At 46.6% G+C, this 16,461-nt stretch overlaps 1 protein-coding gene across 1 annotated transcript; it reads right to left on the bottom strand.

Moving 5' to 3' along the window:
* Positions 1-1,799: 1,799 nt before the first annotated feature.
* LOC130357829 (protein spinster homolog 1-like) lies at positions 1,800-5,459 on the bottom strand. The gene is made up of 2 exons (XM_056560560.1): positions 5,359-5,459; positions 1,800-3,361 (listed from the first exon to the last, which is right to left on the bottom strand). The coding sequence occupies exon 2, from the start codon at positions 3,334-3,336 to the stop codon at positions 1,822-1,824; it is 1,515 nt and encodes a 504-aa protein (XP_056416535.1). The 5' UTR covers positions 3,337-3,361; positions 5,359-5,459; the 3' UTR covers positions 1,800-1,821.
* Between the last annotated feature and the right edge of the window lie 11,002 nt (positions 5,460-16,461).

Raw genomic sequence — 16,461 nt, 5'->3', positions numbered from 1 at the left:
GATGTCACAGTACAGAGATAATACACAGTGATGTCACAGTACAGGGATAATACACAGTGATGTCACAGTACAGGGATAATACACACAGTGATGTCACAGTACAGGGATAATATACAGAGTGATGTCACAGTACAGGGATAATATACAGAGTGATGTCACAGTGCAGGGATAATACACAGTGATGTCACATTACAGGGATAATACACACAGTGATGTCACAGTACAGGGACAATACACAGTGATGTCACAGTACAGAGATAATACACAGTGATGTCACAGTACAGGGATAATACACAGTGATGTCACAGTACAGGGATAATACACACAGTGATGTCACAGTACAGGGATAATACACAGAGTGAGGGCACAGTACAGAGATAATACACAGTGACGTCACAGTACAGGGATAATACACAGTGATGTCACAGTATAACCATCTCACAGCCGGACCACCATGTAATATCAGCAGAAAATAAAGCAGGGCCTCATGTTCAAGTTTCGCCTAAGGCCTCACAAAGTCTAGAGCCACCTCTGGTCGGCCCTACCATGGGACCCGGTGAGACCATAAGTCCCAGGTGGCACTTTTCAGGGGCGGCATTTTGCTGCCCCTTTTTTTTTGTGCCTAGTAGGTTCATGGTAGGGTTGGCGCCGCCGCTGCTCACTTTTCTAAAGCAGCTGCGGGGTATAATAGCGCAGCGGGCACTTTAAACAGTGAGTCTGCCTCCGGCCGACTGGGGTCTGACGAGGGACGTCGCACAAGTGACGTACTTCTGCAGACCCGCTCAGGAGGACGTCAGGGACGTCATTCGTCAGGCCGCTGCCGGAGAGGAGAAGCGCTGTGCAGTTTGTCTGTCTGTGTGTTTGGGGGGGCTATGGTTACCTAATGTGAGGAATCTATGCTACCTAATGTGGGGAAACTATGTTACCTAATGTGGGGAATCTGTGCTACCTAATGTGGGGAAACTATGCTACCTAATGTGGGGAAAGTATGCTACCTAATGTGGGGAAGCTATGCTACCTAATGTGGGGAAACTATGTTACCTAATGTGGGGAATCTGTGCTACCTAATGTGGGGAAACTATGCTACCTAATGTGGGGAAACAATGTTACCTAATGTGGGGAATCTGTGCTACCTAATGTGGGCAAACTATGCTACCTAATGTGGGGAAACTATGTTACCTGATGTGGGGAATCTGTGCTACCTAATGTGGGCAAACTATGCTACCTAATGTGGGGAAACTATGTTACCTAATGTGGTGAATCAGTGCTACCTAATGTGGGGAAACTATGCTACCTAATGTGGGGAAACTATGTTACCTAATGTGGGGAATCTGTGCTACCTATTGTGGGGAAACTATGCTACCTAATGTGGGGAAACTATGCTACCTAATGTGGGGAAACTATGCTACCTAATGTGGGGAAACTGCTACCTAATGTAGGGAATCTATGCTACCTAATGTGGGGAAACTATGCTACCTAATGTGAGGAAACTATGCTACCTAATGTGGGGAATCTATGCTACCTAATGTTGGGAATCTATGCTACCTAATGTGGGGGGCTTGAATGAGCTGCGGCATATGGGAGGCCTTAATAAATAATTAGAAACTTATACAGCAAGTGACATATGGGGGTCCACCTGAGTAAGTGACACATGGAGGGGGGGGGGCACAGGCACATTCTTTGCACAAGGGCCCTCTGCTGTCTGTGTCCGCCCCTGGGTAGAGAATAAGGGGTAAAGTGGAACATAGAACAAATACAGTTATTTTTTTCTTAATTTTTTTTAATGAAGTAAACGAGATAAAGGTAAGCAATGACTTTTCCTCAGTCTGAAGCGCAGTCCTCATCGGCAGGAAGCAGTGAGGAGGAGGAGGATGACGGAGGTTCTGATTCCATCTCTGCTTCTTTTTCGTCCCTCTCTATATATAGAGCCGTGGCCATGAAGAAGGCCCCTCCGATGACTGCCATTATGGTGCAGGTCATGAGGGCATACTCCAGGCTGCGGTATTTCAGAAGAGGGGATTTGGCATATCCTCGTTCGTAGGTGTCAGATATCAAGCCGATGAGGTACGGGCTGCCGGCGTCACCTAGGAGGTGATAGATTGTCATCTGCACGGCCAGGGCTGAAGATCTCCTCCACGGAGTTACTACTTTTAGTATAATGTCAGATATGAGGGTGAAATTTACTGACAGAAGCGTCTCTCCGATGAAGATGAAGATGTTGGTGGCAACGAGGCTGATGTTGCCAAAAGTCAATGCCAACAGAAGAAAAGGGGCGGAGAGCATCATCGCGCATCCACACACAAGCGGGTCCGCCCGTGGGTTGGATTTACGATATCTTTTACTTATCTCCGTCCCTGCTACAACTCCCAGAATGCCGGAAACGACTGTAACCACACCAAATATTAGGATGTCGTGATAGTCACACGGTTCAGCACGGCAAGGGTCCTTCTCTTGTAGGAGTGTTCGTGCGTGGGTCAGGTATGACGGACCCCATACACCTATGGCTCCCACTATGAAGGATACAGCCGTCGATCCCATGGTGGTTAACATGAAGCTTCGATTTTTAAATAGTTTTTTCAGATCTGTCGCCCATTTGGCAAACTTCTGGGATTTGTTGTTCTTCTTCCCGTTTGTAGTCGTTCTTGGAAGCTCCTTTGTGACCAAAATCAACAAAGCTACAGCTATGAGGCCCAGGCCAGGGGTGACCCGAAACGCCCAGTGCCAATCGCCCCTTGCTGCATCAGTCACTTTGGGCCCGATGATGTATCCTAGTCCGCAGCCTACAGGTATGACGGAGTAAAACACGTTCAGCATGCGGGTCCGCTGGTCACTTGTAAAAAGGTCTGCAATGATGGAGGGGGCGATGGTGCAGAAAGTCGCCTCTCCGGCTCCAACCAGTCCACTCGTCAGCAGGAAGAGCAGGAAGTACCCATCTGGGATGAATGACAGGGTAAGTGTCATGCTCAGCCAAACGATGACTCCTGCGCAAACAGTATATTTCTTATTACAGTGGTCGCCCAAATATCCGGCAATTGGTGCGACCAGCACGTAGCTTCCAATGAACAATGTATTCAATAAGCCGGACAGACTAGCATTGGTGTCATATGCTTTCTGTATATAAGGCAGCACCCCCGCCACGCTGGAGCGATTTGCATAGATGAGCAAATTAACAAAGGCGAGGATCACTACGGTGATGATGGAACGTGCGGCAGACATCACGCTTAGAGATGGCAGGTTCTGCCTCTCAGGGATATCGCCCTTTTCTACATCCATATCACTATGGTCCTCCATTGCTTCTTCCTCCTCCTTCAGCAATGGGTCTTGTGGAGAGGCCATGGTCACAGGTCAGAGCCTGAAAACACTAGAGAGAGAGAGATAAGTGAACACATTAGACAACATGTCATCATTCCTGTCATTATACAATAGATCCTTCATACAGAGCAGAAATGTCCAGCACAGAACGACAAGATAACACTAAGACCATGGCAGCCTCAGAAGAAGAGGCTTCTCTATAAGTGTTTTATATGGAGACGTCTTCCCTGAGGTTACAATGTCTGATAACCCTGAACCTGTCCGGTCCTAGTAATATCTGATAACCCTGAACCTGTCCGGTCCTAGTAATATCTGATAACCCTGAACCTGTCCGTCATAGTAATATCTGATAACCCTGAACCTGTCCAGTCCTAGTAATATCTAATAACCCTGAACCTGTCCAGTCCTAGTAATATCTGATAACCCTGAACCTGTCCGGTCCTAGTAATATCTGATAACCCTGAACCTGTCTGGTCCTAGTAATATCTGATAACCCTGAACCTGTCCGTTCCTAGTAATAACTGATAACCCTGAACCTGTCCGGTCCTAGTAATATCTGATAACCCTGAACCTGTCCGGTCCTAGTAATATCTGATAACCCTGAACCTGTCCGGTCCTAGTAATAACTGATAACCCTAAACATGTCCGGTCCTAGTAATATCTGATAACCCTGAACCTGTCCGGTCCTAGTAATATCTGATAAACCTGAACCTGTCCGGTCCTAGTAATATCTGATAACCCTGAACCTGTCCGGTCCTAGTAATATCTGATAAACCTGAACCTCTCCGGTCATAGTAATATCTGATAACCCTGAACCTGTCCGGTCCTAGTAATATCTGATAACCCTGAACCTGTCCTGTCCTAGTAATATCTGATGACCCTGAACCTGTCCGGTCCTAGTAATATCTGATAACCCTGAACCTGTCCGGTCCTAGTAATATCTGATAAACCTGAACCTCTCCGGTCATAGTAATATCTGATAACCCAGAATCTGTCCTAGTAATGGTGGATTATAAGGGCTTGGCTGTATGGTCACTGGGCCATGTGAACTTCATACTGTAGATACAATTGGGCTATCCTGCTATATACATTTACTAATAATGAACCTACCCCATCTCATTGGGATCTATCCGTCCCCTATATGACTTTCTGCCACTAGTTGATTTGAAAATTTTCCCTTTCGGAGTACCCAGAGTATTTCTATTGTTAGTACACACAGAATTCTATTATATACTATTATATTTCTGCCCTAATCTTTCTGTTATTCTTTTACTACACCACTAAATCTTTCTCATAGACTTATATCTTTTAGAATTTCATGAATTAGGACTCTTTTTCTGCATTTTAGCAGTTTTGCAAGAAAAAGCTCTGGTCATGATACTATCCGTGCGTTTTATTATGTTTAATGCCTAAGCCAAGTATTGTCACTAGTGTTGAGCGGCATAGGCCATATTCGAATTTGCGAATATTCGCGAATATATGGACGAATATTCGTCATATATTCGCGAATATTCGCATATTCGTTATATTCTCGTTTTATTTTCGCATATGCGAAATTCGCGTATGCGAAAATTAACATATGTGAATATTAGCATATACAAAATTATCATATGCTAAAATTCGCATATGTGAAAATTAGCATAGGCGAATTTTCGCATATGCGAATTTTCACACGCCAGTCTCATACAGTAGTATTATAGCTTTCTTTACACCACACAAGCTGGAAGCAGAGAGGGGTGATCACTGTGATGTGTACTGTGAAAAACAAAACAAAAAAAAAACGAATATTCGGAATTACGAATATATAGCGCTATATTCGCGAAATTCGCGAATTCGCGAATATGCGATATTCGCGAATAATATTCGAATTGCGAATATTCGTGAGCAACACTAATTGTCACAATGCTATGAGAAATATAACTTTTGTTATTTCTTTTGGAAATTAATTTCTTGTTTTTTTTTGCTAAAAAAAAAGCAACAGCAATAAAAAAAAACTGTCAAACAAAAAGCCCTGTGTATGTATGAATAGAAGAGGCTGAGACTTACCTTGTGGTTCTCTCTTCAGACAAGGAACGGTCAAAATCTTGAATTCTCTATCGCAAATAGAAACTCTCTAACAAACACTTTGCACCACAGGTTGTGAATGCAAAACACACTGAAGAGACTGCAGCCGGCGCGCACCTCCTTGTACAGCTTACGGTGACATCATCACAAGCATGTGTGACATCACAGGGTTCTAAACCATCTTCAGGTATGTGTATATCTGTATAGTAAATGTGAGTAGCCATATTAGTCCAGTGATGCAGATTGTAATACCTTTTTTATTGGACTAACAGAATTTTGTAGAGACAAACTTTTGGGATTCCTCCCTGATAATTTATAAAGTCCTTTGATCATTAGTCCTTGACTATTGGACTTGATAAAGGGAGGAATCCTGAAAGCTTGTCTCTACAAAATTCTGTTAGTCCAATAAAAAAGGTATTACAAGAGACTGCAACATATTTTTTGATTTGTGTGTATATATATATATATATATATATATATATATATAGTTCCAAGCGTGAGTAGGTGCCTCCAGCTAGGGTCCGTGTCCAGGATTCTGCATACATAGTTCCAAGGAAAATGCTGTGGCACTCAAGGTATGGTGAAAAAATGAAAACTATTTATTCATCCCAAATGTGCAAAGAGCAGCGTTTCAATGGTCTCACACATCAAGCCACTTGATAATGATGGTGTGAGACCATTGAAACGTTGCTCTTTGCACATTTGGGATGAATAAATAGTTTTCATTTTTTCACCATACCTTGAGTGCCACAGCATTTTCCTTGGAACTACGTATGCAGGATCCTGGACCCGGATCCTAGCTGGAGGCACCTACTCACGCTTTAGGAGTGCTGCTTTCTTCTTTGACATATATATATATATATATATATATTAATATAAACCTAGAAATACATCAAGTACATAAAAACATCTTTTAGAAAAATATTTCTCCAGGCCTGACCTTTTAACCCCACTAGGACCAAGGGCATCCTGTGACTTAAAAGGGTATTCCAGGCCAAAACTTTTTTTTATATATCAACTGGCTTCAGAAAGTTAAACAGATTTGTAAATTACTTCTATTAAAAAATCTTAATCCTTTCAGTACTTATGACCTTCTGAAGTTAAGGTTGTTATTTTCTGTCTAAGTGCTCTCTGATTACACGTGTCTCGGGAACCGCCCAGTTTAGAAGAGGTTTGCTATGGAGATTTGCTTCTAAACTGGGCGTTGCCCGAGACACGTGTCATCAGAGAGCACTTAGACAGAAAATAACAACCTTAACTTCAGAAGCTCATAAGTACTGAAAGGGTTAAGATTTTTTAATAGAAGTAATTTACAAATCTGTTTAACTTTCTGGAGCCAGTTGATATATATAAAAAGGTTTTTGCCTGGAATACCCCTTTAAGATTGAACCGATTATTATTGATATATGTCATGAATGCATCAACGGTCAGATGGTCGGACGACCAAATGATGACCACATCATCTACATACCTCCCATACCATGTGGAAAATGGATTGGTGTCAGAAAAAATAAACTGCTCCTTCCACCAAAAAACAAAAAGCTTAGCCCGAGCTGGTGATGACTTTGCTCCCATTGAAGCACCCGTGCGCTTCAAATAAAAATTGTTACCAAACATAAAATAATTGTGTTTTAACACAAAATCTACCACCTCAATAATGTAATGTCTCAAATCCACAGAATATTTAGAAAATCTCATCAGTATATCCGAGATGGCTGATAATGCCAGGTTTTGCGGAATACTGGAATAGAGCGATTCAATGTGGCAAGTAAGCCACGACAGAGAATCGCTCCATGTGAATTTAGTTCTTCTGACCAGGAGTTTACTGAAAATTCAGATTGTTCAGATACCACGGACACTAGCGGGGACTCAGAACCGCAATATGTGAACACTCACAAGAATCGCAATGTGAGAAGACAGTCAAAAAACGAGGAAGGCGCGGTGGCAGAAAACATAGGAAGAAGAGCTTCAGAGCGTAACAAGGACAAACGGAAAAAGTAATAAAAGAGGATTTTCAAGTCATTAACATTTCTGCACAAATCATTACAGATGAAGAAACCTCGGTCCTGTGGAAAGGACTGGGTTTCTCTCCTACACATCATTTTGATGTTTATCGGACAATTTTGGATATAAATAAATTTGTGAGAACTTTAACAGTTAAGAAACATTTTTTTGTGGAAAATGCTGATGAACCATCGGACCCACCTCAACTTTCTATAAACCCTGATTTACCACTAATGCATACGTTAGCAGAACAAATTGCTTTTAGAGATCTCTGTCTCCTTGAAAATAGTGGGATATCTATTTGTGATGAAGTGAATACTGCACATACCTTCTCCACTAAAAACCAACATTTTTACCCCATACAGATCATACCAGCAATTTTTGATTGGTTCCAGGACCTTATCATGAAAGATTTGGTTAATCTACAATCAAAAGTAATGTCCTAATTTGAATAAAAAGGAGGCTGCTGCCCTAAAGAAATTAAAGAAAAACAAAAATTTGACGATCCGATCCGCCGATAAAGGCGGCTCGGTAGTATGTATGGACACGGGACTGTATATCAATGTAAATGAAAATCTACTATCTGATGATAAAACTTACCTTAAACTTTGTGGGGATCCCACTGAACCTTTTAAAAAAAAACTGTTGACTCTATTGGAAGAGGGGAAAGCCAGATCTATTTTGACCCAAAAAGAAGTGGATTATATTTTCGTGCCTGCTCCAATTATTCCTATCTTCCACTCGCTACCCAAGCTGCATAAGGACCGATTCCTGCCGCCGATGCGTCCGATTGTGGCGGGGATCGGATCCCTTAACGACCGGACTCAGAACTGCAACCTCTGGTTATGCAATGCCCAAGTTATATCAAGGACACTAAGCACTGGTGTTACGCCTAGCGCTCCGGGTCCCCGCTCCTCCCCGGAGCGCTCACGGCGTCTTTCTCCCTGCAGCGCTCCGGTCGGTCCCGCTGACCGGGAGCGCCGCACTGTCATGGCCGTTGGGGATGCGATTCGCACAGCGGGACGCGCCCGCTCGCGAATCGCATCCCAGGTCACTTACCCGTCCCGGTCCCCTGCTGTCATGTGCTGGCGCGCGCGGCTCCGCTCTCTAGGGCGCGCGCGCGCCAGCTCTCTGAGACTTAAAGGGCCAGTGCACCAATGATTGGTGCCTGGCCCAATTAGCTTAATTGGTTCCCACCTGTTCCCTGGATATATCTAGTCTCCTCCCTTGCACTCCCTTGCCGGATCTTGTTGCCTTGTGCCAGTGAAAGCGTTTAGTGTGTCCAAAGCCTGTGTACCTGAACTTCTGCTACCCATCCTGACTACGAACCTTGCCGCCTGCCCCCGACCTTCTGCTACGTCTGACCTTGCCTCTGCCTAGTCCTTCTGTCCCACGCCTTCTCAGCAGTCAGCGAGGTAGAGCCGTTGCTAGTGGATACGACCTGGTTGCTACTGCCGCAGCAAGACCATCCCGCTTTGCGGCGGGCTCTGGTGAAAACCAGTAGCCTCTTAGAACCGGTCCACTAGCACGGTCCCCGCCAATCCCTCGCTGACACAGAGGATCCACTACCTGCCAGCCGGAATCGTGACAGTAGATCCGGCCATGGATCCCGCTGAGGTGCCGCTGCCAAGTCTCGCTGATCTTCCCACGGTGGTCGCTCAGCAATCGCAGCAGATTGCCCAACAAGGACAGCAGCTGTCGCAGTTGACCGCCATGTTACAGCAACTTCTGCCTCTGCTACAGCAGCAACCATCTCCTCCGCCAGCTCCTGCACCTCCTCCGCAGCGAGTGGCCGCTCCTAGCCTCCGCTTGTCCCTGCCGGACAAATTTGATGGGGACTCCAGACTCTGCCGTGGATTTTTGTCTCAGTGTTCCCTGCATATGGAGATGATGTCGGACTTGTTTCCTTCAGAACGGTCTAAGGTGGCGTTCGTAGTAAGCCTTCTCTCAGGAAAGGCCTTGTCTTGGGCCACACCGCTCTGGGACCGCAATGATCCTGCCACAGCCACAGTCCAGGCCTTCTTCGCTGAACTCCGGAGTGTCTTCGAGGAGCCAGCCCGAGCTTCTTCTGCCGAGACTGCCCTGTTGAACCTGGTCCAGGGTAATTCTTCCGTTGGCGAGTATGCCGTACAATTCCGTACTCTTGCTTCAGAACTATCCTGGAATAACGAGGCTCTCTGCGCGACCTTTAAAAAAGGCCTATCCAGTCGCATCAAGGATGTGCTGGCCGCACGAGAGATTCCTGCCAATCTGCAAGAACTCATCCATCTAGCTACCCGCATCGACATGCGTTTTTCTGAGCGACACCAAGAGCTCCGCCAGGAAAAAGACTTAGATCTCTGGGCACCTCTCCCACAGTATCCGTTGCAATCTACGCCTGGGCCTCCCGCCGAGGAGGCCATGCAAGTGGATAAGTCTCGCCTGACCCAGGAAGAGAGGAATCGCCGCAGGGAAGAAAATCTCTGTCTTTACTGTGCCAGTACCGAGCATTTCTTGGTGGATTGCCCTATCCGTCCTCCACGCCTGGGAAACGCACGCACGCACCCAGCTCACGTGGGTGTGGCGTCTCTTGGTTCCAAGTCTGCTCCTCCACGTCTCACGGTACCCGTGCGGATTTCTTCTTCAGCCAGCTCCTCACTCTCAGCCGTGGCCTGCTTGGACTCCGGTGCCTCAGGAAATTTTATTTTGGAGTCATTTGTTAATAAATTCAGCATCCCGGTGACCCGTCTCGTCAAGCCGCTCTACATTTCCGCGGTCAACGGAGCCAGATTGGACTGCACCGTGCGTTACCGCACTGAGCCCCTCCTCATGTCTATTGGACCCCACCTTGAGAGGATTGAATTTTTCATTCTCCCCAACTGTACCTCTGAGGTTCTCCTCGGTCTGCCTTGGCTCCGGCTTCATTCCCCCACCATTGATTGGACCACCGGGGAGATCAGGAACTGGGACTCTGCCTGCCACAGGAAGTGCCTCTCCCCCCCTCCCAGTCCCGTCAGGCAAGCCTCTGTGCCACCCCATGGCCCCCGTCCTGGTGTCACACTGCCCCGTGCCAGGTCTCGCCCTCTGCCCTCCCTCCCCATTCCCACTCCTGCTGTACTGCCTGCCGTTGAGGAAACCCTCCATTCTTTCCCGGTGTCCTCATCCCAGGGGAGGCAGTTACTGGACAAAGAGAAGGGGAGACCTAAGGGGGGGGGTACTGTTACGCCTAGCGCTCCGGGTCCCCGCTCCTCCCCGGAGCGCTCACGGCGTCTTTCTCCCTGCAGCGCTCCGGTCGGTCCCGCTGACCGGGAGCGCCGCACTGTCATGGCCGTTGGGGATGCGATTCGCACAGCGGGACGCGCCCGCTCGCGAATCGCATCCCAGGTCACTTACCCGTCCCGGTCCCCTGCTGTCATGTGCTGGCGCGCGCGGCTCCGCTCTCTAGGGCGCGCGCGCGCCAGCTCTCTGAGACTTAAAGGGCCAGTGCACCAATGATTGGTGCCTGGCCCAATTAGCTTAATTGGTTCCCACCTGTTCCCTGGATATATCTAGTCTCCTCCCTTGCACTCCCTTGCCGGATCTTGTTGCCTTGTGCCAGTGAAAGCGTTTAGTGTGTCCAAAGCCTGTGTACCTGAACTTCTGCTACCCATCCTGACTACGAACCTTGCCGCCTGCCCCCGACCTTCTGCTACGTCTGACCTTGCCTCTGCCTAGTCCTTCTGTCCCACGCCTTCTCAGCAGTCAGCGAGGTAGAGCCGTTGCTAGTGGATACGACCTGGTTGCTACTGCCGCAGCAAGACCATCCCGCTTTGCGGCGGGCTCTGGTGAAAACCAGTAGCCTCTTAGAACCGGTCCACTAGCACGGTCCCCGCCAATCCCTCGCTGACACAGAGGATCCACTACCTGCCAGCCGGAATCGTGACAACTGGCTAAAAATCATGGATGAATTCACATGGAGCGATTCTCTGTCGTGGCTTACTTGCGACATTGAAACGCTCTATTCCAGTATTCCGCAAAACCTGGTATTATCAGCTATCTCGGTTATACTGATGAGATTTTCTAAATATTCTGTGGATTTGAGACATTACATTATTGAGGTGGTAGATTTTGTGTTAAAACACAATTATTTTATGTTTGGTAACAATTTTTATTTGCAGCGCACGGGTGCTTCAATGGGAGCAAAGTCATCACCAGCTCGGGCTAAGCTTTTTGTTTTTTGGTGGGAGGAGCAGTATATTTTTTCTGACACCAATCCATTTTCCACATGCCTCGCATGGTATGGGAGGTATGTAGACGATGTGTTCATCATTTGGTCGTCTGACCATCTGACCGTTGATGCATTCATGACATATATCAATAATAATCGGTTCAATCTTACGTTTACCCACACATGGTGTAAAAGTGAAACCCCCTTTTTGGATGTCATATTACGTGGCAACCCTGATACAAATAAAATTGAGGTTGATCCTTACAGAAAAAAGATATCAGGCAATACCATCCGAAGGGCGAATTCATGCCATTCCAAACAAACAGTAAGAGCCATACCAGTAGGTGAACTTATACGAATTAAGCGGAACAGTTCTTCCGCCGAGGTGTACCGCAGGGAAGCTGATGCAGCATGCACACGCCTGGCGGCTCGAGGTTACCCTGGATGGCTCTTGAAAAAAGCTCGGTCGAGAGTGGATCCTATGGATCGAAAATCCCTTTTTACAAGTAAGCAACCAACTGAATCACAAGATTGTCCTACATTTGTCACCACGTACAGTCCAGAATTTAATGACATCAAACGCATTGTAATTAAACACTTACCTTTGCTACCAACAGATCCCACGGTAGGGGAGATTATAAAGTCAGGTGTGAGATTTGCAGCGAGGCGGGCACCTACTCTATCCAATCTCCTTGTTCCCAGTATGGTGGACACGGCTAGTGTTACCACCCAGTGGATTAGCACCAAGGGCTTCCACAAGTGCGGTAAATCGTGGTGTGTGGTATGTCCCTTTGCCGAAAAATGCCAGAAAATAGAAGGTACGGTGGATGGCAAATGCAATGTCATTCACAACTTTATAAACTGTGATAGCACTTTTGTTTTATATAAAATCATGTGCACACAATGTCACTTAACATATGTGGGTTCCACCAAAAGGTCCCTTAAAAAACGCATGCAAGAGCACATTAGACATGCTGCTGGCCCTTTAAGCTCGAACATTTCTAACATATCTAAACATTTTCTAATATGTCATAATTCAGACACCACTTCCCTCAGGTTCTCAGGCATTGAGAAGGTGACCCTAAATAAAAGGGGAGGTGACCATATTCGATCCCTCCACAATAGGGAAATCATGTGGATTTATCTTTTAAATTGCATTCAACCCCATGGTCTAAATAGCAAAACAGATTTAATATTACATTACTGACATGTCTCCGAATAATTTATCTGTGTTTGGTCCCATGTTTTTGTTTTAATCACACGCACATGTGATGTGGACCTGTCCCTCCCCTTCCTGTGGGAATGGGGAAAATGCCCTGGAGTATATAAGGGTGCCTCATTTGAGGATCTACAGGCTATGAGTAAGGATCGATAGATCAGAAACACGTCAGCCATGCTTGGGACCCCCCTCTGTTTGTGCAATATTTCATATTTTTGATATGTTCACGGTTTGTCTGCCACCGTGAAGGCTTTTAAGGAAGAACCCTGAATAAAGATGGACGTTTTACTTCTACTTGCTGGCTTTTTTAGTATTTTATTTTAGTTTTATCCACTGTGCCAGGGATGAAAATTATTCCAAAAGAAACTAACTGAACTGTCTATGCTCCCCCGTTGCTCCAATATTGGTGTCCCGTTCTCTGTTCGCCGCCTTCTGCTGTTCCTGCAGGTCAGTAAATCACGGTGCGCTCAGTGTCATCATTGTTTCAGCACCAGTTTTACAAATCATTGTGCCTCCAGTGTTACACCAGTGTTTACAAATAAGTGTGCCTCCAGCTGTTGCAAAACTATAACTTCCAGCATGCCTTGACAGCTAGAGACTGTCCGGGAATGCTGGGAGTTGTAGTTTTGGACCACCTGTAGAGACACTGTTTTGAAAAAACTGCCTTAGTCAGTATTTTCCAACCTGGGGACTTCCAGCTGTTGCAAAACTACAACTCCCAGCATTCCCCTGACAGTCTTTAGCTGTCCAGGCATGCTGGGAATTATAGTTCTGCAACAGCTGGAGACACTCAGGTTTGGTAGGTAGGTCCTTAGTCCATTGTTTTCCAACCTGGGTGCCTCCAGCTGTTGAAAAACTCTAACTCCCAGCTTAAGACTGTCCGGGCATGCTGGGAGTTGTAGTTTTGCAACAGCTGGAGGCCCCCAGGTTGGGAAACACTAACTACGGCAGTGTTTTCGAAACATTGTCTCTCCATCTGTTGCAAAACTACAACTCCCAGCATGCTCGGACAGTCTTAAGCTGGAAGTTAGAGTTTTGCAGCAGAAGGTGGCATTTTGGTGGGTAGTTGGGCCCTTAGTCCAGTGTTTCCCAACCTGAGTGCCTCCAGCTGTTGCAAAACTACAACTCCCAGCATGCTCAAACAGCCAAAGCCTGTTTGGAAAACACTGGACTAAGGGCCTACCTACCAAATGTAATTTGGCCACCCACCTACCAACCAAATATATTACCTACCTAGCAAATGCTTTTCCTGCCTACCTAACAAACGTATACCGTATATACTCAAGTATAAGCTGAGTTTTTCAGCACGATTTTTCGTGCTGAAAACACCCCCCTCAGCTTATACTCGAGTGAACTCTCCGCCCTCAGTGGTCTTCAACCTGCGGACCTCCAGAGGTTTCAAAACTACAACTCCCAGCAAGCCCGGGCAGCCATCGGCTGTCCGGGCTTGCTGGGAGTTGTAGTTTTGAAACCTCTGGAGGTCCGCAGGTTGAAGACCACTGCGGCCTTCGACATCATCCAGCCCCTCTCACCCCCTTTAGTTCTGTACTCATCTCCGCTCGGCGCTGGTCTGGTGCTGCAGAACTGTCCGGTGAGGAGGTCGTCCGATGGGATAGTGGTTCTGGGCTGCCATCTTCATCGGAGGGGCCTCTTCTCCGCGCTTCGGTCCCGGAATAGTCACGTTGCCTTGACGACGACGCAGAGGTACGTTCATTACCTACGTCCCTCTGCGTCATAGTCAAGGCAACGCCTCTATTCCGGGCCCGAAGCGCGGAGAAGAGGCCCCCCGGTGAAGATGGCAGCCCGGAACCACTATCCCACCGGACGACCTCCCCACCGGACAGTCCTGCAGCACCGGACCAGCGCCGAGCGGAGGTGAGTACAGAACTAAAGGGGGTGAGAGGGGGCTGGATGATGTCGAAGGCCGCAGTGGTCTTCAACCTGCGGACCTCCAGAGGTTTCAAAACTACAACTCCCAGCAAGCCCGGACAGCCGATGGCTGCCCGGGCTTGCTGGGAGTTGTAGTTTTGAAACATCTGGAGGTCCACAGGTTGAAGACCACTGTATCAGACATTGACAAGCGGTGATGATGATGACATGTGGTGATGATGACAAGGGGATGATGAAGGGGTGTGTGTGGGATTATGACAAGGGGATGATGAAGGGGGGGGTGTGTGGGATGATGACAGGGGGATGATGAAGGGGGGGTGTGGGATGATGACAAGAGGATCATGACAAGAGGATGATGACAAGGGGATGATGAAGGGGGGTGGGGATGATGACATGGGGATGATGACAAGGGGATGATGAAGGGGGTGTGTGGGATGATGACAAGGGGATGATGAAGGGGGGTGGGGATGATGACAAGGGGATGATGAAGGGGGGTGTGGGATGATGACAAGGGGATGATGACAAGGGGATGATGAAGGGGGGGTGTGGGATGATGAAGGGGGGATGATGACAGGCGGTGATGATGAAGGGGGGATGATGAAGGGGGGATGATGACAGGGTGATGATGACAGGGTGATGATGATGAGGGTGTTAATAACGGGGGTCTGGATGATGACAGGGGGGGATGACGTATTTCCCACCCTAGGCTTATACTCGAGTCAATAACTTTTCCTGGGATTTTGGGGTGAAATTAGGGGCCTCGGCTTATATTCGGGTCGGCTTATACTCGAGTATATACGGTAACCTACCTATCTAGCGGCAAACCTTTTACTTGCCTTCCTACCAACTGAACTTACTACCTGCCTAAATAACTTGCAAACTTACTACTTGCCTACCTACTTAGAGAATGTTCTACTCACCTAATTTACTACTTGCAAACGTACTACCTGCTTACCTAGCAAACATATTACCTGGGTGGGGGGGGGGGCCCAGGCATATTCTTTGCACAGGGGCCCTCTGTTGTCTGTGTCCGCCCCTGAAGTAGACATATTGTATATGTGAATCAATATATAATTTATTTGGAATATCTATTTTCCTTACAAGCAGAGAGCTTCAAAGTTAAAAAAAAAATCAAAATTTTAAATGTTTTCATCAAATTTTGGAATTTTTCACCAAGAAATCCCAGAGTTATTAATGCTTAAAGTGACAGTGGTAAGATGTGCAAAAAATCGCTGGGTCCTTAAGGGGTTAAGCGTACTGCACCACATTTTTCTGCCCTCATAAGTGCATACCACATACGTACAGCTAAATAGTGTACTATTATGTACCTGTTAATCTGTCAAGGGCCTAGATACTGTGAAAGTCCAGGCAAAAGTAATCACCGGCTGGTGTTTTACTAAAATACTTTTTTAAGCGTACTGTACTGCATTTTTCTGCCCTCATAAGGGCATACCACATAGGTACATCTAAGTAGTGTACTATTTTGTACCTATTAATCTGTCAAGGGCTTAGATACTGTGAAAGTCCAGGCAAAAGCAATCACTGGCTGTGGCTGATGTTTTACTAAAATACGTTTTTGTAAGCGTACTGTACTGCAGGCAAAAGTAATCACAGGCTGGTGTTTTACTAAAATACTTTTTTAAGTGTACTGTGCCGCATTTTTCTGCCTTCATAAGTGCATACCACATATGTACATCTAAGTAGTGTACTATTGTGTACCTGTTAATCTGTCAAGGGCCTACATACTGTGAAAGGACAACCAAAACTAATCACTGGCTTGTGTTTT

The sequence above is a fragment of the Hyla sarda genome, chromosome 2 (assembly GCF_029499605.1).
Source record: "Hyla sarda isolate aHylSar1 chromosome 2, aHylSar1.hap1, whole genome shotgun sequence".
In the NCBI taxonomy this organism is placed as follows: domain Eukaryota; kingdom Metazoa; phylum Chordata; class Amphibia; order Anura; family Hylidae; genus Hyla; species Hyla sarda.
Note: the sequence above shows the minus strand (reverse complement) of the source record. Positions and strands in the feature narration are given on the sequence as shown.

Coding starts and splice junctions, on each gene's coding strand:
- LOC130357829 (XM_056560560.1), bottom strand. CDS start 3,336: ATGGCCTCTCCACAAGACCCATTGCTGAAGGAGGAGGAAGAAGCAATG.